Genomic DNA, 26,436 nt, shown 5'->3' on the forward strand with positions numbered 1-26,436 from the left:
CTGCCTGTGTGACCCAGGTCAGAGCCCACACACACAGTAATGAAACAGTCATTTCTGGTTTTTGTTTCTTCAAAGCACTTTGTCCATCCAGACCAAACCAGATTCCAGCATGGAGAGTCACAAGGTCAGCCCTGTATGTATTGCAGATATGCACATCCTTAGAGACAGATGGGCTTGTAAGGATCCCTTTGGAAGTGAGCTGGGAGGTTTCTTTCTTCCCATTGTTTCTGCTAGTGTCAAACACTTGGATATTTTGAGCTAACTTTTCAGAAAGCCAAGCTGAGATATTTCTTCTCTAGTGTCTCCCTGAAGAATCACGTTGCATCTGGCCACTTGAAGGCAGTTCTTTATGCTTCATCATATTAGCCCATGACTGAACACAAGATGTGCCAGCCAAACCTACCTGTTATTTTTTTATCATATAGCTCAAAGAAATCAGCTGCTGACTGTCTTTTCTGTTTTTCACCAGTCCTGTACCTGGAAGGATCTGTCCTTGTATTTGAGGATGTTTTCAAATTGGTTGCCTTCTACTGTGTCAGCAGGTGAGTTGCATTCATTGCTTCCATGGCACAGTCATCTTGCCCTCCCCTCTGGTCTGCCCTTCCCAGTTCCCAGTCCCAGCACAGACCCCTGTTTCCCCTGCTACTCTCCAGCCTGCCAGACCAGAGGTGTTTCAGATGTATCTACAATGGGGCCAGATCACCCCACAAGCACAGCTGTCCCTGCAGCTGGAAGCTTTGTCCATGGGGCTGCTTCCACAAAGAGCAGAGGCACAGAACTGAGGCTAGGAGGGCAGGGAAGAAGAAGGGCCCTGAGCTGAGTAACTATTTCTTTAAAGCTTTAAGCACACACACACACACACACACACACACACACACACCTGGTAGCAACTTGGCAAACCTACTAATGGACTGTTGCCTGGTGGCAACTCAAAGCACTTTGTCACCTATGGGGAATCTGTCAAGGAAAGTAGACCTGAGACAATGTATTTTCTTAGGCTAAAATTTGAAATGAAAACAAAGTGTTTGTTCGCTCAGCACAGAAATACCAAGAATAATGGGTACAGAGGTGGAAGAGACCTGTAATGTCATTTTCACTAGTGCAAAGTTTGATCACCAGCTGATGATGTCTGCAGCCTTCTCTAATCTGTGTACCTCATGCTTTAGCACACTGCAGCAATACCTCCACCTGCTTACCCTGTCCCTGCTGCAGCAGGCCTGGTTGTGAGCTGGTTGTAGACTTTTGACTTCCCCTATATAAACTTACATGACTCTTCAAGCAGTTATTTCCTTTTAAGAGGAGAGAGCAGATTCAGGATATGCTTACAAGGCAGTCACATCAGTCACACAGTAGGAACAGTGTCTGGGGCAGGATACAGTGTGCCAGTCAGTTATCCAGCCAGTCCCCACTGCTCTGACCATTGCTCCTGCAGCCACCTGAGTTCAGCACTACTGAGCCACAACTCCTACCTGCACACAAGAAACCATGCTCCACCTTGCCCTCATCAGTTAATAGACATTTAGCCATCTATGAATATAGACCCTATAGAATGGACATAAGTTAACCCCTGGGCCCTTAAAATGATTTCTTTCTCACTAAAGCAAAGAACAGCCCAAATGCAAAATATAATTGGGCATTTATAGTAAGTGGCTGGTGACAAAGAAAATATGCTCACTTCTGCTTTCCTGCAAAAAGGATCATGGCTTGAGAAAAGAAAAGAAAAGAAAAGAAAAGAAAAGAAAAGAAAAGAAAAGAAAAGAAAAGAAAAGAAAAGAAAAGAAAAGAAAAGAAAAGAAAAGAAAAGAAAAGAAAAGAAAGAAAAGAAAAGAAAAGAAAAGAAAAGAAAAGAAAAGAAGAGAGAAAGAAAGGAAAGTTCTTCTATCTGATGCCTTATATTTTAGCTTTTATATTTTTCAGGTTCTGTACTGCTGTAGTGTGTAGTTCTGAGCTTCATATTAAGGGATGGTAAGCTCTCTTCACAGAGCAGATAGACAAAACAATTCCTTTCCTAGCTTGGAACCAAGGACAACGGACCCAAATTTCAGGCCAAGAGCATAAACAGTGTGGACTGAAGAGGGAAAAACATGAGGGATGGGACTTCATAACCTAAAGCTGTAACTGGACAATTAAGTCCAATATGCTGATGGACCAAAACTTTTAAAAGTGAGAGATCTTGTGACTGTGTCCATTTTGTGACCGTTTTGGGTTCATCTTGGGTGTAGCCCTGGCTGGGATCTTGTACTGCCCAAGGTGCATCCATTCAGGCCTTTTAATAAATCCCCACTTTATTCTTTAACTCTGTCTAGCCTCTGTTCTAGGTCAGCCTTCACAAGGCATCAGTTCAGCTCCTGTTAGAGATGTTATTTCTGAGTGTCAAATACACATTCAGATGGTTCATGTGATTTTCCAGGCTACTGTCAAAAGATAAGTTAAAAAGGGAATAATTTTCTGAGAGAAGCAGGTAATAAAAAGACACTGACCTACCATTTGCTGGCAGCTCATAGGAGCTCTCTGTGATGGTGAATGTAGAGCTCTGATAACAGGGATGTAGTAAATTGTCTATGAATACCTGGAAACAGCTTTTCAGGACTGACAAGCTCTTCTCAAAAAAACTTTTGGTCTGGATATATTACCTGCCTCTACATAACAGATGACTTAGTGGCTGGTCTGCAAGCTGCTGCCCCATTAATAAAACCAGATATTTTTCTACTGGGGCAATGTCCTAATATTTCCTGATCTTAATAAGTTGGTTTTTTTTAAAGAAAATTAATGGAAATTTCGTGCATATAAAATAACAAAGAAAGCAGAAAGTACATGGACCCTCTTCATCTTCTAAACCTCGTATCTGCCATGAAAAAGTAATAGGTGAGAGATCACATCAGTTTATGTGAGTGTGACAACAGAGTGCTCAGCAGTGCACAGAGCATGGGGAACCCAAAACATCAGTAAGGTATGCATCTGTTAAAAAGGTCAGAAATGGGCCCCCTGCATTCATCTGTCAGCAGATAGGTCTGAGTCGTGTGCTTTTTTGGGTGTGCACTTGTTTTAGCAGAGACCTCCTACTCACAAGGCCAGTTCTTTCTATAACGATTCCTTGTACCATGAAGAACATTTTGTAAAACTTTTCATGTGTAAGATGATCCTGCACCATTCCTTGCTATCATTTAGGGACTGGCTTTTCTAGTCCTTTTAAAATGGGAATTGAGGCAAGAACAGGGTTAGCAAATTGTCACTGGGCAGGAGGCAAACCTGAACAGTTCACTGGCAGACCAAGGGCTCTGTTAAATTGCTTGAGACTTAGGGTGTGTTTCAGTGAAACCCAGCCAACATCCTCTGAGAAACTCTATCTTTATTTTCAGTAGAAGTACAGCATCTTTCCAGAAACCAAGTATACTCAGAAGTCTGAGAGTAGAGGGTTAGAGAGAGATATGTGTTTCCTCAGTGTCATGCAGCACTTCCTCCCTGTCTGTCCCTTCACCCAGGGGTGACCCTTCCCCAGCTGGGGCTTTCCTTTCCCAGTCCCTCTGTGCCTTGCTGTGTGTCCATGCCTTACACTTACAGAGATTTTTAAAAGAGGAAGCAGAGTAGTGAGAGAGGGGTAAACAGAAAGAAAAGGGGCTTCAAACCCTTTCCACATGAAAAAGATTGGCTTTTCCAATAAAAATAATTACAATTTGTAGCACCTCACTTTTAATGGGAAGATATTTCAACCCTTGTGGCCTTCCCTGAGGTGAGAGGCATTCCTGCTCTTTTCAGAGAACAGAGCCAAGCCACAGGGATTAAGTCAGTGCTATGGCATGAAGCATCACCACAGAAGCTGGTGATCTTTTGTGAAATCAGAGCAGCCCAGTCTGGCACAATGTCCATAATTCCTTACCAGCCACAGAACACGGATGAAATTGTGAGTCAATCCAATCACTAAAATCAGCTGAAGTCTGGAGTTCCTAACAACTGTGGGGTTTGTCCTTCTGCTGTTTTTTCATTGTGTTTGTTTTTACAGGGATTTGCTGCCCTTTACCCTGAAGCTGCCACAAGCAATATTAGAAGCCAGTAGCTTTCAAGACCTTGAAATTATCTCTAGTCTGGGGATAGGTAAGTCCCTCAAAGCAGTCAGATTTTCACTTGGACTTGTGAGAACAATAGTGCCTTGCAGAGACATAATGCAACTGGAAGATAGATGAACTGTTGTCTTTGGAATAGCTAAAGGGGTCTGAATGCCAGAGGAAGATGTTTATGATCTTTATGTTCATAGCAGAATGCTAACAAAAAGGGCACTTGCCCCTTTGGCCATAAACCTCCACCTGGATCTCTGTCCAGGGTTGGTCCCTACAGTCTGGGTGAGCTGAAGTGCAGCACAGCCTCTCGGGGTAATTCTGCACTTTGGAAGTGGCTCATATCTGAGTTATATGGAAAACACCTTTGCAGCTTCTCCTTCTGATGTGTGGGGGCAATGCTGATGAAAGTGTGATATTTTTGAGTTTTTATATTTCTGCTTGCTCCTGCAGGATTTCTAGTTGGTAGAGAAATTTGTATCATCCCAACATGTTCTCGCACCTCACACAAATCACATGCAAAAGGAACATTATTTTTAGGGACAGCATCAAACAAGCAAATTTTAGATGAGATGTATAAAGTCACAGATAGGAAAAGCAATTCTGTGAACTAAAGGAGCTCTCCTTTCTATTCCTTTTCATTTAACACACTCCACTTGAGACAGCTACTTCAGTAAGCCACTTTCATGCTCCTTGGTTTTTCAGTTTTCCTTCAGGTGTTGAAAAGAGCAAAACAACGAAGAAAATGGAAGAGTTAGCTCATTTAGAGATATTTATTAGAGCAATCTCACTATTTTTGGGTTTTCTTCCTCCCAGAAGGCATGGGAAAACCCCACTGGTTTCAGTTCAGGCAGCTTTGTTGAATATCACCAACAGATTTGCCTCTAACATTTTCAGCATCCTCTATTTTGAGTATGTTCCAATTTGTCAAAACATCCTTTTATAGACATGTCCAGCCAGCACTTATTGCTGATTAAAAGGTACTTTACAACTTGAGATAACAAGTTGCACTGGTTATCTTACACTTAATTTTTTATAAGTCCAAAAATTTGGATTAAAATGCAGGAAGTGTATCATGAATCTGCAACCTTCAGTCTAATTTCAGCCAGCAGAGGCTATCTTGATTCAGGCAACAGTTTCCAGCAACTTCTGAAAGAAGAGATTAGTTAAATCACAAGCACCAAACAATATTGCTTGTAGTCTTTTTCCTTTTCTCCTGTACTGGTGGTCATAAAAGTAGTGAGGCTTGGAAATTTATTTGTCATGGTGTATTTCATACCAGTCAAGTTTCTGACAACAGAAGAAAACCTGCTGTTGTGTGCAGTCTTTCTGGGAAATGATGCTAACTTCCTGAAGTGCCAGGCTGTCTTAGTGGAGTCAGACAGGCTCAGATACTGACAGATGCTGTTTATTGCTTCCTGGAACAAAATTTTGTGGATACAAATGGGAACACAAACTATTAAGTGCTACCCAAAGTGGCACTTCCAAAGGAAACAAAGCATTGTCTGAAATTCTCATATGTTGCTTTGTATTTATTTCAAAGTACTATGTGTTTCAAAGGGATAGAAGTAAGATGTCTATCTGCAAGCTGAGGTGTTCCACAAAGGATCTGGCTGTTCTGTATGTTATCATAGAGGACATACTGCAGGCCCTCTAGTCCTGACCTCAGTGGTACAGAAGTTCTTTTAGGAGGAGAATTAGCATAATTGCACTGCACAAAGAGCACATACCATCACAGACATGCCAAAGACTCCAAGAACTGCTTAATTATCCCTCCCAGAGTGCAAGATAAGGGAAGATCCAGGACAGCAATGAGAGATGATCAAACAGCCTTCTCTGCAGTGTGAGACAGTGTGGCTGTGCTGGGAAATGCCTGCTCTGAAGCAGCTGTGTTACTTGGTAGAACCATATGATCTGCTCCTTTCAGCTTTGCATTTTCATCACAGTGCCTTAACCTGACCACTACTGAGAAAAATTATCAACTTCCCCTCTGTAGATTGGTTTACTCACCATTTCCTCAGTCCATGAGACTTCACAGCGTTATATTCTGCCTTAAAACAACTTCCTCTGTCCTGCATTTGCTGATACCGAGTACAGCTGGAGAGAGTAAGGAAAATGGTTCCCCAGCCAGTACCAGTTGTGAGCAAGAGGCAGACACAGCTTGCCTGGGGTCTTCACATCCTCTCCTCGGGTATGCACAGCTATTTGCATTTGGAGGGCACTGATCACTGAACGAGCATACATCCCTACTCACAGTCATTTGTATTTGTTACTTGCACCTTCCTGCTCGTACTGAAAATGCTGAACAACATTAACAACTTTTACTAGGTAAGTGTCCTAAAATTGACAGGGGAGAGAATTCTGGTGAAGCTTCTGAGCTCATCCCCTGGCTTGAGGAATTTTATATGCATAAAACAGTTTCATTCTTTCTTCACACTGCTTTGTGCAGAAAGTTCAACATTGAAATTTGCGTACCATTTCTTTTAAAAATAAGTATATTTTCTACGTATCATTAGCAGCTAAAATTCTCTGAGATTTTTTTTTTAGTTTTTCTTTTTTCTTTTTTTTGGTGACAGATTTCTGGGATTCCTGCTTAAACCACAGGAGACAGGACTTATCCCACCCTGCAAAAGACTCTGCTTTCAGCACTGCCCATGCAGACAGTTTAAGACCTACCCAGTGTTTTGCAAGTGGCACAAACCACTGCTCATGTGAAATTGAGCTGTCAATAGGAAATGACAGGCTGTGGTTTGTGAATCCTATATTTATAGAAGAGTACAGTAATCCTTGTCCTCCAGATGTATCTTCTCCCAAAGGCCACTCTGGGAGCACTGAACTCCCCCCTGCCACCATGCTTACTGAAAGGAGGTCTCCTCGACGTCCTCCTCCCCCTCCACCCTCTCATGGGCTCATTCAGAAACCTTCCCTGAAGCTCCCACAGGACCCCATGACTGCCTGTGAAGAAAACAAGCTACTTATTAAGCCACTAGGAAAGAGTTTCGAGGAAATGAAAACGGAGGGTGGTGATGATAAAGAAGAAAGGAAGCAGAGCTGCTCGGCCAGTGCACCCTTGGCAGGGAGCCTCAGGAAGGGCTCCCAGCCCTCCGCTCCCCCGCGGAGGCGGCCAAGTGAGAGGACCTCAGAGGAGAGCTCTGTGGGTAACCCTGAAAATTGTGAAATGCTGAAAGGGGAAGGGACAGAAGGAAACCAAGATACAAGTGCAGAGAGCAGAGATAAAACACTGCTGTGCAAAAAGGCTGTAGAGATACCTGGGGAGATTCCCAAAAAGGCTGTATCACAGTTTCAGGAGACAAAGCTTGAACCTGCAGAGAAGAAGGAGGACATGCCTAAGATACAAAGCAATGCCACTGAGAAAGGAAAGTCACCTCCTATCCCACCACCGAGAAGGAAGAGAATTTCCCAGGTACCAAGGACGCCCAGCTCCTGCCAGCAGAAGCAAAGTACAGCGGGACAGACGGCGGTGGCAGCAGGGCAGGCTGTGTGCAAGGGCAGCCCAGCCGCAGGGACGGGTGGTGCCACTTGCACACACACCAAGACTGAACCGGTACATGGCCACAAATCTGCCAGCTCAGCTGAACTGGAAGGGTCACACTTGTCCCTGGAGGACCTGGGAGGCAGCACCGTGGCTCAAGCATCAACATCTGAGCCAGACTCCTACTCCACCAGCAGCACAGAGGATGACCTGGAGATGCTGAGTAGTTCATCTGGTAAAAAGACACGCTCTGTGATCTTGGCCAAGGCCAAAAACAGGCTGTCCTTGGTGAACCTGTCCAACGTCTTCACAGTCTTTTTGTCTAGTGACAGGAAGCTGCAGAAGAAGATAGTGGAGCTGGCACAGGACAAGGAGTCCTACTTTGGCAACCTGGTGCGGGACTACAGAGTGTACAGTTTGGAGATGATGGCAAAGCAGAACTCCAGCACAGAGATGCTACAGGAGATTCGGCTGATGATGACTCAGCTGAAGAGTTACTTAGTGCAGAGCACTGAGCTGAAATCCCTGGTAGACCCAGCCTCCTACACTGAGGAACAGTTAGGTAGGTAACTGTGGTTTATTCATCCTTGGGCATGGTTTGGGAAGGTGAGGAGGGAGAAAGAATTATGCAGACATAGGCTCTGCTTTACAGAATTATAAACCATCCCCTAAAACTCAAGCAGCATAAATTGAAGTCTGCTCTGTGGTTGCCAGCACTTGGAGAAACAGCTCAAAAACCTGGAGACCAATGAGGGGAAAAATCCCTTTATGAATGGGAATCCCTTTATGCCTTTATGAATTTATAAAGGGAAGAGTTTAAGCAAAAGAGATGTGTTTGTGTGTATGAGAGACATACATGTATGTTTTATATATATATGTGTGTGTGTGTGTGTGTGTATAGGTTTGCACACAGAGCCGAATTCACTGGAAACACAAAAGGCAAACTTTCCCCTTCACAGCTGCATTCCCATGGCCTTTCACGTCCACTGCTTTGCTACAAGGATGGAGAACTCCCTGCATGTGGCATACACTTTAGAGGTCGATCACTGTCTCACAGAGAGGGACAAGACTAGGATGATTTTGAGTAGCAGGTTGGAGGAATCACTTGATTCTGCTTTGTGCTCTTCAGAGCTCAGAGGTACAGAAGAAATGTCTGTTGCAAGACTATTGCCAGCTCTAAAATGAATGAACCACTCCTGTGGTTCACCTCTTTGCCATAGGTATAATTTGCCTTTGGGGAGAAAAAAAGTATTATTTTTAACAGTTTACAGGTGTTTCATTGCCTCTCATTCATATCCTGTGGGGGAATAATGTGCTACTTCTCTCCTTGCTAAGGACTGGACTGGTCTGTTTAATGTACATCCATGAGGGAATATAAAAAGGACTGTAGGACTTTTCATCCCAGTGAAAGCTGTACAGCCAGAAAAAGTGTGCATGCACGTGCACACATGCTCCTTTGAAAGCTTAAAACTGTTTCTTGAGGACCTGAGAACCAATGCAGAGCTATTTCTGGATAAGTTGGTTTAGAACAAGCTGGGAGCTGGAAGACCCAGAATATGGCGTGAACCACAGGAGTGACCAGGGATTCCCGGGGATCCTGCAACTCCAGTATTAGGTGGGACTCAGCTAAGTGGTGAGCCAGGAGTAAAAGGCTGTCCACTGTCAGTCTCAGCAGGCTCTGCTGATTTCCTTCTCCCCCAGCAAAGGCTTCACATGATCCTGCAGGTTCCCAGCAGAACAGACCTGCAGCCAGCCCCTGCCATAGCATAGAGAGGGAACCTGCAGTTTCACTTCTCATGCATCTTGTGTAACACCTTCAATCTTTGTCCCAATTACCTCCTTCTTCAAGGTGGGGAGTGTGGGGGCAGCACAGAGAAGTCTGTCTTGAATCTTGATTAGTGAAAGTGGAAAGGGGGAGGAAAGAAGTGCCCTCGTTCTGCTTGGTAGAGCTGTAGGTGTGCAAATATCCCATCACGTTCCCACAGACATGCCTGGTTTTGACCCTGTATCTAACCCTATTCACTGGCAGTTCCTTAACGGGATGATGTAGCCCAGTCAACCTTGACAGGACTGTCTTCTTCTGTGGAGAACAAGGATTCCCACTGGAGGATTTACCACTTGAATTTGCCCTGCTTCAGGCTGATTGGTTCTTTGGATTCTTTAAAATAATTTCATTTTGAATACATAAATATTACTGCCCTCTGGTTCATTCTTCACTGCCTGAGCAGATGAACTCTTTGGCCAATGACCTTTTTGCCTCAGTGCAACAAGAGAATCTCTTGCAGTCCCTCTAGCTATGCCTCTGGTATCTAGGAGTCAGACAACAGGCTTCCTCACAGTCTCTTATGCTCCCTTTCATCTTCAGCCAAACATTAAGCAAATTCTCAACCCACTCATATTATTTCCTCCTCCACACATGGCATAAGAGGTATCTTAAAGGATCAGTAATTTAGAGTCCCTTGAGCAGTAACAATGATTAACTTCTGACCTGATATTGGTTCCTGTCTCTGAGCTGGTGGGTGCAGCTGCTTTGAGGAAAGAAAGGGGTGCTTTGAGGGTGCAATTAATTTCATCCCAAAGTGAATATCTCAAACAAGGCAGAAGGAGAGGTCAGAAGGGACATGAGATGAATTGCATCTGGGCAACTGTAAGGGCAGGGCTGTGAATCTCACAGTTAGGTGAGATTCCTCTTCTTTCCCCAGAGTTGGCTTTCCTGTGCCTGGCAATGCCATGCTGGTCAGCCAGGAGTCAGGCAAAGAGAGCAGGGACTGCTGGTAGCAGGAGGTCTCCTACTGCTCCAGTGACAGAGACCACACACTGATGTTCATCTCAAGCCCATCTAGGACTTCTGGATAGTGTTGGTAATGAAATGTTTACTTTCTGGGATGTGATTTCTGTTCCCTTCTCACAGCTATGTAGTAGTGTTTGAATAACCAACCACATGCTTCGTTAGGACTTTTACTTGCACCTGTACTACTGTATTGCTTATTTATTACATGCTTTTGTGTTCTCCCTTCTCTGTGCAGAAGTGATTGCTGAGACAGCTTTGTACAAATGTGTCCTGAAACCTTTAAAGGAAGCCATTAATTCTTCCTTAAAAGAAATACACAGCAAAGATGGATCTTTACAGCAGCTGAAAGAGAACCAACTTGTGATACAAAACACAACTACCACTGACCTGGGTGTGACAACCAGTGTGCCTGAAACTGCTGTGCTGGAAAAGATCCTTCACAAGTTCACAACCATGCACAAGACCTACTCTCCAGAAAAGAAAATTGCCATCTTGCTGAAGACCTGCAAACTCATCTATGACTCCATGGCTCAGGGAAATCCAGGTACAGGACTCCTGCTGCAATGGTATCTACCATGGGTCTTTCTCCTGTATCAAAGGAACAGCATTTATGATACAGCTGTCATGGCAATATTCACATTGGAGGTAGCAGTGGTGGTTGATGTGTTTGGTATCAGATGTCCACAGGTTGTGTTCAGAATGAAAGGGTTAGTGAAGTTCTCTGCACTAATAACTGGTGTGTTACCTGGATAACTTTAAGCTCTGTAACTCCAAAAACTGGTTACCTAAAAGGATGATATTCTTTTTTGCACAGGTCTTCACACAGCTCTCCAAATATCCCCAGGGCTCTGTCCCAGCTTGCTGCAGAGTAATGGTAAATTCTAGGAATGGGTCTCTGGTAAAAGTCTCTTGGTTTGGCCTTAACAGAGTTTTGCCTAAACTGAGGAGGAGATGCAGAGTGTTAGTAGTTTGTTACTAATTCCTGATGCTCCAGTAAATTCTAAAAGCCACTTCTTTTGTGTGAGGCAGTATGTGCTCTGAGTATAAACACAACATGGGCCTCAGGCCAACCACTAATGCAGAAAATAAACCCTTGGCCTGCAGACAGGATGCATCTTTGCAGATAGACCAGCAAGTCCCTTCCTCCAGCAATTTGCCTTGCCAGTTTAAGAGCTTTTTTTGTATACTGCGAGCTGATGACCAGCCATGCCTGAATCTGGAGAGAAGCCAGTTTTTAACGTGCAATAACCTGTGGTTGTTCAAGAAATCACAGTCACCAGAGGTGCTTTTTGCTGTTCTGCTTTATTTTGTACTGCCAACAGCCTTGGAGCATTCATACAGGGATTGTTATGTCCCTGCTGAGCCTCACCTCAAGGTGATCTCTTGGATAGTAAGCAGCAAGGTTCAGTGACCAGTCTAGACACATTAACAGCAGAGCAAGAAACCACCCCAGGGCTGAGCCTTAGCTAGAGGGTGGAAAGGACCTCTTACTGTCTTCAGGTATTATGAGATTTGGACACATGCAGGGGAATTTGCTGTAACTTGTTAAAACAGTTGTGTGAAGTTTGAGAGTAAATTTGGTTTAGGTCAAGGACTTGCAAGCCTCACTAAAACCCACATGGTCTCCTTCTGATGCTGGTGTTATATACACATCACACCTTAGTTAGATCAGGGCTGGAATTTCTCTGTTAAAGGAAATACTGTTGGGTCACTTTCTGTAACAGAAATGAGGAGACAGGGAAATAATTACAAAACCCCAACATTATTAAAATATTGACATTCATGAAATTAGATGGTTTCACTGTGGTTTGCTATGCTGACCAGAGCAATGCATTTCAGCCAGTTCAGCTGTTTTCTCATCCTGAGTACTGCTCAGTAGGGTGTAGGCTGGAAGCTGATTTCACCCCTGGGCATCCAGTTCCCTCTCCCTTATATCGAGTTCCCTCTCCATTATGCATGATCAGTTATGCATATCAGGGCTTGGCCAGAAGAAAACTGGCCTGGAATTATGGAAATGTACCCCAATGAATTCAGACCTGAAAAAGAAGCTAAGGGGAGAAGAATGCTGTATCTAACTCCTGGAAAACAGCAGACTTGGAGAGTAATTGAGTGAAATGCCCTGTAGACTTAGAAGCAAAATGTGTGAAATCTCTTCCACAGAATGAACTGGACCCAGATCACTTTTATTTTCCAGTGGCAAGGACTGGAACCTGAAATATTTCAGCAACCTGAAATATTTTTATGACAGGAAATTCCAGCTGGTGGCATGCAGAAGAGCATGCTGTGGGGTCCTCAGAGCAGATTTCAGCTGGTGGGAATTCTCCTGCTCTCTGCCCATCTCGAGAGCAACAGCACAGGGGCCCTTTTGCTTTTAGCCAGCCACGAGGCAGCACAGTGTTCTTCACACAGGAAGAGCAGAGGCCATGCTCAGCTTCCTGTGCAATAACTTCTTCTCCTTTTCACTCCTTTTCCTAACTGCTCAATTAGAAAGGTCCCTCCTTTTCCAAGATCAGAGCAGGTGAAACACAAAACAAATCATTCCCAAAATCAGTCTACCTCTGTCAGAAACATTACCTGTTCAATAACATGGAAACTCCTTGTGTTTGACTTAATTTGCAATTTGTCAGGTCAGACCAGGTTTTATTCACTTTAGGCTGGCCACAGGATGAGCTGCCCTAAGAATATGGTTTTACTTCTCAAAGCAAAATGCCAACACCACCTAATCAAGCACCTTTTCAGACTCATATGAAAATACAAGTTTTTTAACATTTTGAGACCCATCGACAGAACTCCAGGTTTGGCCAGGATGTCCCAAGAGGTACCAAGTTTCCTTTAAAACTAAGGACAGGCATACTTAGGAACATCTGTACCTGTGGTGGTGCCCATATTTGCCCTGCTGAAAGAGTCATGAAACTTTAAACTCTGCCTTGACCGACTCCACATATACCGAGACATTTTAAGAAAGGAGGATGTATTTGGTTTGATTACAATTCATATTACATGACAAAATCTGCCTGATAAATTGGCTGTGGTTGAAATCCCTGATACTTAAAGCTAAGAATTGAATGGGTCAGACCCTAGACTGGTTTAAACTAGCATTTCTTCCTCTAGATGAAGGCAATCAGCTTATGGAAGTGATTCATCACTAGGAACCAGGAAGACAACTTCCATCTTAGTCATACACCTTTCTCTCAAGAGTACAGCTTCATGATAGAGTTGAAGCAGGACCAGTCTCTGGCTACATCTTGCTGTAGGTGGCCACAGAGGGGTATCATGCCCAGCTTCCCTTCACACAGAATGTGGAGTCAGTCCTTGGAGTCCAGATGATTCATCTGGCTGCATATAGGCTTCTGCTTTAGAGCAAGATGACTCAAGGCAAACTCCAGTGACAATACTGATTAATTCATTACTGGCTACCAAAAAAATTAAGGGGCCCTGGTTCAGATAATCATATGTACTATGTAGGCAGTGATATTAGTAAGTGAATCCTCATCAAAGGCAAAGTATTGAGGTATCTCACTGAGCTTTTCCAACTTCTACGCAAACTTAAATGACTGAAACATATGCCCCCAAGAATAAAACCGACAATCTGAAATTATGTCACCTGCCTGCTAAAAATACTAGAAATGGTTAGAAAGAATAAAATGCATTTTAAAAAATAGAGTTTGGAAACCCACGCTCCACAAAATGGCTGGCTTTTTTTTTTAGCACTAGAAAAAGTAAGAGGCAGGAATCATGGAGCTCTTGCATTTGGAAGGCATGCTGCAATATGCACAGGGACAGCTGGGCACATAGCCAATTTATGTAGAAACACAGTAATGTTATATAGAAAAAATACTTATTATGTGTTTTTCAGAAATACCTTTACTCAGGAAAAAGATTAAATGTATATTGTGTGATATGGGTAGAATGAGAATCTCTGCTTTTCATCAAAAAACACAAGTGACACCTGTAAAGTGAGAAACAATGCAAATCTGCAATACATGTGGTGTGTACTAGCAGTGGTGTGCCAGTGTCACCCAGCCTTGTGCTGCCTGGGAGCTGCCACTGTGGAAGAGTGATGATGGAAAAACAAAGCAGCAATGGGCATTGGTTTATGGTGCCAGTCTGTGAGACAGACAGGCCAAATTTGGTCAGCCCATGAGTGAGGAAGATCAGGGATGGAAAAGCTCTAAGTTTAGGCTGGAAGTTTGAAAGATGGGCAGACTGCTTTCAAATAAGATTGAAGAAGAATGGAGATAAAATTTTCTTACTGCAACATTTCTAACTTGTGAACTACCTAAGATTATGAAGATTCATGTTTGGACTATCTTTGAACTGCACAGGCAGCTGGACTATATAGTTCAAAACTATAGTTTGTACTGGTTATGGAATTGGCTAGGTGACCAAAACATCTGATTTAATAATTTCTATTGCATGGTTTTACATGGATAATGCACATAGTCTGCTTTTGGAAAAAGATGATAGATAGGACATATATTGCATTGGAATATTTCTCTTCCTTAGCTTTTAGAACGAAGTTTGTCACCCCTACAGAGCTGAGCAGCCAGATATTAGCTGCCCTGATGTACTCCTTTAAGGCTCTGCAGTTGGCAAAAGCAAAGCTGAGTCTTTAGTGGGATAGCTGAGCTTGTAGAAAGGAAGCTGGACCCCAGTACTTCAGCAGCCAGTGAAGAGCCCATGCCAAAAGCTCCTAAAGCTGTCAGAGCAATCCCATTACACTGCTTATTATCATATCTCACTTCTGAGAAGGAAAATGAAGCTATACATAACAGGTTTACTTTGGTATCTTTTGGAAGAGGATATTAGTATTTAAGTTACTTTTAACAAAGACTGATGGACTAGAGATTTTGGGGTTTCTGCCATCTAGCACAATTCCTACATTTGAATCAAAGAGCCAGTTCAAATTTTTCATGGGGGCTGAATTCCTCTGATCTCTAAACCACACATTTTTGAAGTGAATTCATACTGTCTACATCTATTAACTCACTTAATTCACTATATCACAAATTAAACCTTGCTGAAAGTAGTATAGGATAGAAAAGAGAGAGCAAATGCTAGTGTGTGGAAAGAAAGTCACAATCTTTTCTTATGATCTTGAACAAATCCCAGTTAGCGTTCCTGCACCTCAGGTTTCCCAACTGAGGCTAAAATTCATATTTTGTGGAGATCTGCTTCTAGATATCAAGCTAGCGTTTGTAAAATATTAGAGCAAGGTGCAGCGCATCAGCCCTGTCTGCTGGTTTTCAGAATATTCACAGAGAGAAAATAAATGCATGAATGTGTTAAAATAGGCTGTAATTTCTTTATGGAGGCTTGGGCAGAATTCCAGTGGCTTTAAATCATGTATTTAATTAATACTCATCTATTCAAGTGCTGACGTTGTACTTGCTTTGCTATAAACATAATAGGATGAATTTGTGGCAGAAGAGAAGGCTTATTTTAAGCTTCTTAGAGACATTTATGAAATAAATGTTTCCTGACCCTGCAGGGAAGAAGGGGAAATAAAGCAAGCAAGTCATATCTGGAGTAGGACACCACCACCTTGAATAGGCAAGCTCAGTCTCACTGTCACTGAGAGCAGTGGCAGGGTCAGAGCAAGATTAACTCTGTCAGCTGCAAAAATTCTCCTCTGTGAGAGACCACAGATGGAGCAAGCCAAACAGGTCTAGGAATTTGGCTCTGGCCCAGCTTGAAAGTAGAGTTGAGAAGGCAGCAGCCTGCAGAGAATACCTCTGCTGCAGCTCCCAGGTGGACACTGGCACAGGAACCGTGGGGGTTACACAATGCTGAAACAACCTCTCAGGTATCTTGGTCCATAGGCATTATTTCATCTATCTTTGTAGACTCCTGTTTCTGGGCATATTTGAGTTGCTGACAGCACCTGTTTTCCCCATGGATGGACTGAGATATGGAGCACCTCAGAAACATGCTTGGACTGATGGCTGTAGGTGTCAAAGCTAGTCCCTGTACCTGGAGGGGCCAGGAGAACAGGGGACAATCAGAGCCCTGCCCTCAGGCACTTCTCCTTGGCTCCATGAGCAGTCAGTGGAGAGATGCTATAGAGATGCCCACAAGGTGCAATATGCCATGCCTGGCCTGCCCTTGGCCACACTGGAGGTCTGTGGCAACACAAAAAACCACAAAATGGAGTCAGAGCTAGATCACTGGTGATTAGTTTTGCTTTTCCCTTGTTGACACATTCTTCTCCTACTGACTTCAGCTTTTGCTACAGACGTGGGTATTTAAAATTGGGTGACATATAGCCACAGGTGGATTAAAGTGGTGTCTAGTAATTCACACAGGTTGTGAGCATGCAGCACATGGAAAACGTGGTCTTTCCATTATTTCAGTCAGACCTGAGTCACCCCTGCTCAGCATTTATTATTAATCTGTAGATCAGATTTTCATATTTAAGGCATATAAACAGCTGGGAGTCCAATAATATTTCTATGAAGTCTTAAAGTTGAGAAGAATTTATAGCAAGGACTGGAGGGCAGAGCAGCTAAATCAGCTTATAGAAATGAGATAAACAGCATGAAAAAGAATTGTCTCTATGCATGATTGTACGTACAACCACTTCAGACAACAAAAAAGAAACAGAGAGATTCTGTAGGCATTCTTGAGAATTTTCCTCTAACTTTCACTTCTGTAGACACCAGAAGCTGATGAATGGGGACATGGAATTGTTTAGTTCCAAGCTGCTGTTTCCATTCTGCATTAGTTGGTCAGTCTGTTCTCTGTTCATGATCTGCTTTGGTGACATGTCAAAAGCCAGGAACTGAGCAACCAACCAACCAAGCAAGCAACAAACAACCAACCTAGGGTTTGTTTTTTCCAGTGAATAGGAATTGACATTATGAAGCAGCAACTTTATTTCATGTCCTTATCAGATATGACATGAATTAGTTATGAAAGAGAAGTAGTAGGGAAATTCTGCTATTGGTGTTGCACTGGAAATCCCTTGGCCTTAAGGAAACTAGAATCATTCTATCCATGCCATTGATCTGTAACTACTAGATCACAAATAAGAAGTTTTTAATGAAGGGAAAAATGAGCCTAACAAATCTTTGGTATTTTGTATTCCTTTATGCTAGTCTGAATTAGAACTAACTCTGTTGGTCTCTGGTGTACTTGGAGCAAAAGGAGAATAGGACTTTTTGCTGAGAAGATTTTCTGTCACGTTTTCATGTCTGTTTTGTCATCTTCTTTTTTTCCCCTGGAAAATACTAAACAGCTGTAATACTAAGATGCTTGCATTAAGGTAATGCATATGACAGTAATGAATTAGACCCTTCACAGAGCTAAAGCTTTCACAGAGACATAAGCCAAGGGAACAACAGACAAAAAATGTCCATACAGATGTTAATTGAACAATGAAGTCCATTTATAGTTTCTTTGAAGACCTAAGGCTGTGTCTTTTAACTAAAGGCAGCCATAACAAAGCAATCAGAATTGAAAGCGTTAATCCAGCTTTCATTAAATAAATATAGTCTGTTATGGCATGTGTGGGCTCTGTGAGAAACAGACTGAATTACTGCCCTGATGATCTCTCATTCTCTAACTGTTTGTTTTAAATGGATCAGCTCTCTGTTCACTAGATGTATTACTGGGTTTATTTCAAAGCCACACTTTTTTTTTTTTTTTTAAATCAGGGACTAAGCTCATGTTTATTTGAGGCTTCAGAAGAATATCTTTCTTTGCCAGTGGAGAATCTGCGTCAGCTATGAATGACAAAAAAAGAAATCTGACTCATGGCAAATATTTCAAATAAGTCAGTGGGAACATTTGAGAAATAGGAATGTATGCCCCACCATGGAAGAGCATGTGTGCTCTAGGCCAAAAATGGCTAGAGCATAATTTCACCAAAACTACATCAAGGCTAGCTTCGATTCCTTGAGCTGAGACAAGCAGTTCTCAAGTGAGACACACATAGTCCATAAAACCAACATATCCAAGTGCACAGGTGAGAAAAAACTCCCTACAGTCTGGGGAAAGACATTCAGAATGAAAGCAGAGTAGGTTAAGAGGAGTGGTCAACTCTGAAGGATAAAAACTTGCTATTGTGGGTCTTCCATGATGACTTTATGACATGTTGGTTGAAAGTGAAAATATCTTTCAAATGAAAAAAGTTATCCTTGTGTTCTTTGTGGTTTATGCAAGGAAGCTTCAGTTTGGATTCTATCTTAAGTAGTAATTATTTATAATTGTGACTTAACATGTTTTGTTTTGTTCTTAGAGATCCCAAAGAGCTCTTATAGACTGTCTGTTAGATCACTTTGTTAACTTAGTTGATATGAATGTTTTAAGCACAAGAAATATTGAGCATCTGCTGTACACCAATTTCAAAAACTAGGTTAAAGTCCAATGTAAAAATCTTTCTGTTTTCCTAGCTAGACATCATAGTTGGAAAGATGATTCCTCTTGGATCCTAGCTCTTGGGCAACTGTTTTAATTAGGATCATGTAGTGTGATGTTTTGCCTGCTGAAGGGATATAAACACGGAAGTCCCCAGTCCTAAAACCACCATCTCAAATTCTATTTTCTGGTTTTTGGTACCACACACAGAGTAAGTCTAAGAGAAGAAATACCCCTAATGCATATAGACAACTTCCCTACTAATATTGCAAACCTGAACTTCTCTCTTGATGTCAGTATCAAATCAGAGGGACAAGCTGGAAGCGTTTGCACTCTTCAAAAATTGCCAGTTGTTTGTCATCAATGAAGTTAAGTTTATATTTCTCCAGTTAATTTTCAAGATCCTATTTTGGGCTTGAAGCAAGTTTACTTACTTTTTAAGTGACCTAAATTTCTGTTTTCAGCATTTTTGCTGGTGCTTTTGAGCTGTAACTCTTCAGGTAACGTAAACTGAAGTCTGCAAAGGACTCACTGTGTGAGAATCTGACATTGTTGTTTGGGACCATGATTTTTTGGTGTGATTGGGACCATGCTGTGTTTCTCTTTGCTCAGGGAAACCCTATGGTGCAGATGACTTCCTCCCAGTGCTCATGTACGTGTTGGCCCGCTGCAACTTGACTGAAGTCCTTCTGAATGTGGAGTATATGATGGAGCTCATGGACCCTGCTCTGCAGCTGGGAGAAGGTAAGAGTACAGTGCTTACTCATGGGATATTCACTTTGGAAATCATCCTTTGTCTCACTTCAGTGTTTGTGAAAGTGGGGCAGCAAAGCTCTGGCTAGATTTTGTGGATAATACTTTGGCCAATCTTTTCAAATCTGAATCTCTAAAATTATTGCCAAGCACTTTAACTCCTTTTAGCTAGAAAGGCAGGGACTCATCATAAATGATAACTGAGGTGCTGGATTAGCAACCTAAATAGAGACATCTTGTGTTACTTGGCCCAAAGGCTGAAAAGCTGGAAGGTTTTTGCTAAAATTAAACAGCTGCTGCAAAAAATTGTGCAGATACTTTTATTTATTCCAGTGAGAAAAGAGCACATTTCTTAAACTGCTTTTTATACCTGAGGGCTATATTCTCATGGTCACTCTACTTCTAAATTTGAGTGAACCTTCTGACAATGTTCTCTGACTGAGCATCATAGCGAGACAGAGAAAATAAAGTTAGGTTAGAGAGGAATATTGAGTTTGGAAGTGACTAAAGACCTCTGTTATCAAAATGATAAATACCCCAGTGGGCCTCTAGTTTCTTAAATATAGCTTGGAAAGCACATGCATCCCAAGTGACAATTACACACTCTGAATTAGAAACACAGATCATTTATCACCAAGTAGTCACTAAACCAATAAAATAGGGTTTATTTTAGACTTTACTTTGCTAAGTACTGAGGTTCTAGAAAGAAGTCCTGGATGAACAACAGCAGACTAATTTTATTTATATTAAATGGGGAAATAAGTCTGAAACTAAACATGTCATCCCAGCACAGTGCAGAGTGGGACAAAGGCAAGTACTAATAGGATGATTAGTAGCAATACAGTACAATAGTAAGGTGTTTCTGCACAGGCTAGTTTTTCTGCTGAAAAGAATCCTTAGCAGAAAAAAATGTTAGCTGAAGGACAGTATTTTGTGGACATAACCAAGCTGCTTTTGGTGACTACTCTGCACACAAGTTCTACATTCCAAAGGGGCACACTACCAGGCTGGTTACTGAAGTCATCTGGGTTGGGGAGCTCAGGATGTCAAAAGCAAAGCTGGCTGGAAGTTCTCTTAGCTCAAAGATGCAAAGACTTTGTGAAATGTGCACTCCAGTCAAAAGAAAATATTTTGCAAGGGAGTTCCAAATCAAGCTGACTGAATAATCACATCAGAAAGGACAGTAGGAGTAACTGCAAATATGAGGAATGGGGGTCAAAAAAGAACATCTCAGTGAAGACAGCTGTGAGATTGCAAAGTGCAGAACTGGCAGAAGTTAACTTGAGTTAGGCCTTTCAAAGTTGAATAGCAAAAAGTGTTCAGGTACAGAAATTAAAGGGAAAAAAGTAAAGCAGAAGTGAAAAAACCTGTGAAATTGCATAAATCAATATACAAAATCACTTCAATTTTGCCTCCAAATTAAAAATACACTTTTGAATTAATTTAATAGCAATGGTGATGCTGAATGCTGGAGCAAAGACAAGGACAGATTGTAGGGAAGAATCGGATGGAAATGAAGAAATTGAAAGTGGGCAAAAACTTAATTCTTAAAAAAGTTGTGATGAATTCCTGTTGTGGGGGGACTCAGAGCTCTTTCTCCCAGGGTTCTGAGGGAAGGGATACACCCTGTTCCCATCACAGCTACCTCTGACTCAGGCAGAATAGGAGAAATTTTGAATGACAGACAAAGGAGGGTAGTAACCATATTTAAGAGGAGAAAAGTGGCACTTTTAGACTTCTTAGTCTATTCTCAGCACCTCTTTGTGGGAGACATTAAAGAAAAATGAGTGGTTTGGGCAAAAACTTTCAAAACCGTGGGACACTCCTTATCGATCCACCAGAGCACAGGAAGTCAAATGGCAGCGTCTTGGTCTCTCCTCTCCAAAAGAAAACTTTCATGGTGCTCTAAAAATGCTGCTCTTGAATCAAGCGCTGTCTTTGCCTCCCTGGAGCCGCCAGGGCTGACACCCCTTGGCAGCGCCGGGGGAGCCCACGGGCTGCGAGGGATGGGATGGGATGGGATGGGATGGGATGGGATGGGATGGGGTGGGATGGGATGGGATGGGATGGGATGGGATGGGATGGGATGGGATGGGATGGGATGGGATGGGATGGGATGGGATGGGATGGGATGGGATGGGATGGGATGGGATGGGATGGGATGGGATGGGATGGGCTGTGTGCGAGGGCCATCTACAGGCACTGCGGTGCCACGTTTCTCTTCACAGAGAAAAGCAAGGCACAGTTCTTCCCAAGGATTTCTGAGCTTCACGTTCTCTGAACCTCAGAGAAAGGGAAACCACAATTGTTATCACTTGCTGTGCCTGTGCTGTGCCAAAGTAGAATGCAATATGGAGATTGTTTACCCAAAGTGATGGTGTTTTGTTTCCTTGGCCTATCAGGGCCAGGTGTGTGTGTGTGTGTGTCGGAACTGTGGGTGGACAGTCACGAGATTCAGTGCAGTGTGAGCAGGGTGTGTGCAGAGTGAGCGCCTGGCAGATTCAGTTTAGATGAAATGTATATAGTAAAGTATAATAAAGTAATTAATTAGCCTTCTGATGACGGAGTCAGATGCATCATTCTCTCTCCCTCACCAACGTCGGAGTCACCTTTTTAATTTACAATACTGCACTTGGGGTGAAACTCCGCCCAAACAGCCGTCAGCTGTCCCCGTCTGCAGGCACCGGGCCCGGAGCAGGGCATGGCCCCGCCGCTGTCCTGCAGCTCCGCGGGCTGACTCTGCACAGCCCGGGCCCGAGCCTGCCGTTCCCAGCTGAGGGAACCAGCCCTTCATCGGCCCTGCCTCGGGGCTGCCGTGCCAGCAGAGCAGCGTGTCTGTCCTTGCCGGGGCTCACCTGCAGCTCAGCCGGCTGTTAGCGGGGCCCAGCTGCCGCCCTGCGGCTGCAGTCGGTCATTGATTTCCTGCTGCAAGCAGCGCCGCAGCAGCCGCGCACGGGGTTCTGAGGGAAAGAGGCTTTTGCCACTTTGCCCTGTTTCTCTGCGTTACCAAGATTTATCCCGCGGCCCTGAACAGTCCGGGAGTTACAGGTGAACGCCTGGGATGCCTGCGTGGTCGATAGAGAATGGAGGGAACAGAGGATGACTTGTTCCTGCAGGTCTGAGACATCCCTCAACAGGAGCCCTGAAATCCAAACATGGCCCTCTCCTGCAGTAATCTACTATTATTTCTATTTCCCTGTATTGTGGGGACTGCTCAGGAGCCCAAGTTACAGACCTGTTGCATGGGCCCTATCAAACACAACAAAAAGAATAATCATCTGTGGCTAGGACTTGTTTGTGAAAGCAGTTTTTATAGCTCTTTCCTTTCAGCCTGTGCTCTCTCCAAGGACATCTACAGCCGCAGCAGTCTGGGGGGCAGCGCTGATGTGGTGCAGGAGGGGCTGGAGGACACTGGTCACCGGGTGTCCTTCACTCGAGTGACACCAGTGACCCCTCCTGCAAGGGCCAGGCAGCTGCCCCGTGTGGGCAGAGGCCATGAAGGTGTGATGTTCATACAAGACTTTCACCTTTTGCAGGCTCCTATTATTTAACCACCACCTATGGGGTCCTGGAGCATATCAAGAACTATGACAAAATCACCGTGACGCGGCAGCTGAGCGTGGAGGTTCAGGACTCCATCCACCGCTGGGAGCGACGGAGAACGCTGAACAAGGCCCGGGCTTCCCGCTCCTCAGTGCAGGTAGCTAGCATTATATCCTAGGGGAAAAGCCTGCTTGCTTTCTCCATACTTAGAAATCTTTAATATGGTAATTATTTTTAAGTGAAATTAATTGAGATCACTATTAAAAAAGAAGAGTACATCTGGGGCAAGGTTTCCAGATCTTAAAAACCACACCACATTTGAAATACACACTACCTATGAAACAAATTTTGAAATCTTGAAGTACCCCTATAATTTTGTAGTTTTAAATATAACTGCAAAGTGATTTTTTTGTTCAATTCTCAAAGAAGGTGTGCTAGGAGCCTTTGTATGCAGGAGCTGTGGTGGGGACTCAGAAGCCCCTCTTAATCATCGCCCTTCCCTGTGGAAATCATGGGCTAAACTGAGATGTGAGCAGGCTATGCAGGGCTGCTTCTAGATGGCATAAAACTGTAGGGGGGTCTGAGACATCCCAAGAACCAGTCAGTCAAGCATCTTTCTGGCAGCAGAAAAACCCATCAAGGTTGGGTCAGGTTTGAAGCCCATGCTGTGCATGGCCTGGCAAAGATCTCCCTGTGCACCAGTGGGAGAATGTCCCAGGACAGATGAGTGCTCCGGGCCTCCAGCCATGATGAGACTGGTCCCGGCAGGCAGGATACCCTGCCAGCCCCATGTGCTGTGATCAAATTATCACCCACAGGGAGGCAGCAAAGGCCATGTTTCACCTTCTGTAGTGCTTCCACAGTGCAGAACCGAAAATTGTGCATACCGAGGGGAAAGCCAGGGAAAAAGTCTCCTGTGGGGAAGGGTAGTCCATGTGAAAGCATGGAGTTGAACAGGTTTCCCATATTGCAGTCCAACCAGTCCCTGGTGATCTCAGAAACCGGGAATGGTGTATGAGATATGGCAAATATCCATCCAGCCCTGAGTGCTACTCAGGCAGCAGTAGCTCATAGAAGTACCAAGCAAATTACACATTTCCCCAGAAGATTCCCACCACCTCCAGCAGCTGAAGGGCCATCTTCCACCCCTTTCAATGATGGGTAGTATCAGATATGAAAGCCCATTCTGGCAGAGCTAAACCACTTGCTGATATGTTCAGCAGGGCTCTGTCCATCCTTCTGCCTGCCTCAATCCACTGCAGTGATACTCCTTAAATAGAAGCCCATAGTCCATGCATTTGAAAACTCCCCTTCTGCCAGGGAACATTATTTTCTGAACAAAATGGGATTTGTTTTGGAGTTCACAGATGCAAATTAAAGACACAGTTTCCACTGTGACCAAAAGCTCTCTAGAGTCTGTTCCTTATGGGTTTGGCAAGATGAAAGCTGTCACAACAGTTGTTACTGCCTGAAACAGGATACAAGTAAATCAGCTTTCTCAGCATAACTTCTGCTATTTCCTTACTGATGGAAGGAAGTTCAGAGGACACACTTTCAAGATGCTGTTTGGGTGATTGTGAAGTTGCAAGGCCACCACACTGCTAGCCCTATTCCATTTCTGGGAAACGGGGTTTTCAGGCCAGACCTCTGACATTTCTGGTCTGTTTTTCTTGTCTGTCACTTCTTTGCAAACCCTTTCTTCAGGAGCTGTAAAAAGATGGGCGAATGAACCATTGCAGATTGTTCTCTTAGGATATTCAGTAAAATCAGAAAAAAAGTGTGTTAACTTCAGTGTCTTTATGGTGCTAATTATTTGGTAAAGTGCTTATTAAAGTATTTGCTGATTCAGAGCCTGACAGAGGGAAGAAAGAAGAGAGTAACTAGGACATTGGAGAATGACGACGATATTTGGGAGCTCTAGGCAGCTAGAGATTTGTGACTGAATTCTTCCTCCTTCAGGTTTCCCATATTGCATTGGGAAACCTAGGTTACTGTGTTAACTGCAAGGTCTCTCCTCCTGTTTCTCTTCAGGATTTCATCTGTATCTCCTTTCTGGAAATCAGTGGTCAATCGAGGACACTTGCTTCCCGTCGCGATACCACAGCTGAAGAGCTGAGCCAGCAGTGTGCCGAGAAGTTTGAAGTGTCCCATCCCAAGGACTATGGACTCTTTGTTTATGTTGATGACCAGTGGCTGCAGCTGGACAAAGATGCCCTTCCACACCATATCAAAGTCTCCCTTCTGAAGAGTGAAACCAAGAAAGATTTCCATTTTATTTATAAACCAATTGACCATAAAACCCCACCAGTTCCAATTGTCAAAGAGTCAGACTTTTCCTAAGGGCCATGCTGCTTTTTTTCTGTCTTTGCTGTCATCCTGGAAGAGCTGGATAATTTACCTTGTGAGATCCTCTGGTACCTGCAGACCTTGGAAGGTCTCTGGAGTGTGGTCTTCAATATAGGGCAGATGGGCTAATGGCAGATGGTGTCTGAACACACGGCATTTCTCGGTAGAGGTCATTTGCAGAAGTAAAAGGAGCATTCAGGAGAACACTCATCCTCTGGAAAACTTGAAGTATCAAGCCTCAGAACCTCTCAGCTGCAACCAGCCAACACTGCAGAATGTAAATGAACAGTAGAGAAAATCCAGAGATCTTGCAAAAAGGTGGACAATTACTTTATAATAAACGATGGCAGGTGTGAATCACATCTGTGCACAAGGCCTTTGAAAGGCTTGCACACACCTCAATCTGTTTGGAGGTAAGACTGTGTTTGTGCTTTATAGTATCTGTTCGCCCAGTTTGAATAAACTGGGTCTTGTCTGATGTATTCAGTGGCATAGGGTTGCCACCTGTAGCAGAGCTCCATCTCTGTCTTGCTGTCAACAACGTCTTTGCCTTTGAAATCCACATAATTACAAACAGTGCAAGATGACCCTGTACTTTCATTAAGAATATATTTTTTGCCTTCTATCTGTCACTCAAACCAGGTAGCATAGGCATTTTCATCAATGTATTTTTCTTAAAGATTCAAAGTCTTCACCATCAGTTTTACATGTACAGCAGTTTTATTCACATTGGTTGTTTCTTAGTGTCTGGTTAATTGTATATTTATTTTAATGTGTGATATGGTGGAATTATTTTAAAATAAGCCTTTGTAAAGAACTTAATAATTTGCCCAGTGTATCAAACCAGATTAAAATTTGAAAGTCAAAAGGAGTTAGAATTAAATACCAATCCCTTTTTACATGGCTGTCATTTTCACAAGTGTTATCCTAGCTGTAATTCCCACCAGGTTATTACTTTAATAAATTCAGGCTGTTGCAGGTGGAACTTTCTAATTCTCCTTTCTATGTGTGCTTTAAGCCATTCAGTCATTGCAGACTTAAATTTCCCTGAACAAACAAATTCCCACAGAATACATTGAATCAATGCAAAAATGCGTTTC

The 26,436-nt window shown here is 43.2% G+C and overlaps 1 protein-coding gene across 1 annotated transcript in view; it reads left to right on the forward strand.

The window, feature by feature from the left end:
* Nucleotides 1-26,219, forward strand: part of RIN3 (Ras and Rab interactor 3) — a 60,926-nt gene extending 34,707 nt beyond the window's left edge. Inside the window, exons 4-10 of the mRNA XM_066552189.1 lie at nucleotides 470-542; nucleotides 4,001-4,092; nucleotides 6,629-8,107; nucleotides 10,572-10,880; nucleotides 19,307-19,438; nucleotides 22,984-23,147; nucleotides 25,022-26,219. Coding sequence (XP_066408286.1) covers nucleotides 470-542; nucleotides 4,001-4,092; nucleotides 6,629-8,107; nucleotides 10,572-10,880; nucleotides 19,307-19,438; nucleotides 22,984-23,147; nucleotides 25,022-25,330 — 2,558 coding nt within the window. The 3' untranslated portion in view covers nucleotides 25,331-26,219. The remainder of the gene's footprint in view (nucleotides 1-469; nucleotides 543-4,000; nucleotides 4,093-6,628; nucleotides 8,108-10,571; nucleotides 10,881-19,306; nucleotides 19,439-22,983; nucleotides 23,148-25,021) is intronic.
* Nucleotides 26,220-26,436: the final 217 nt, after the last annotated feature.

This window comes from Molothrus aeneus, chromosome 6 (genome assembly GCF_037042795.1).
Source record: "Molothrus aeneus isolate 106 chromosome 6, BPBGC_Maene_1.0, whole genome shotgun sequence".
NCBI lineage: Eukaryota > Metazoa > Chordata > Aves > Passeriformes > Icteridae > Molothrus > Molothrus aeneus.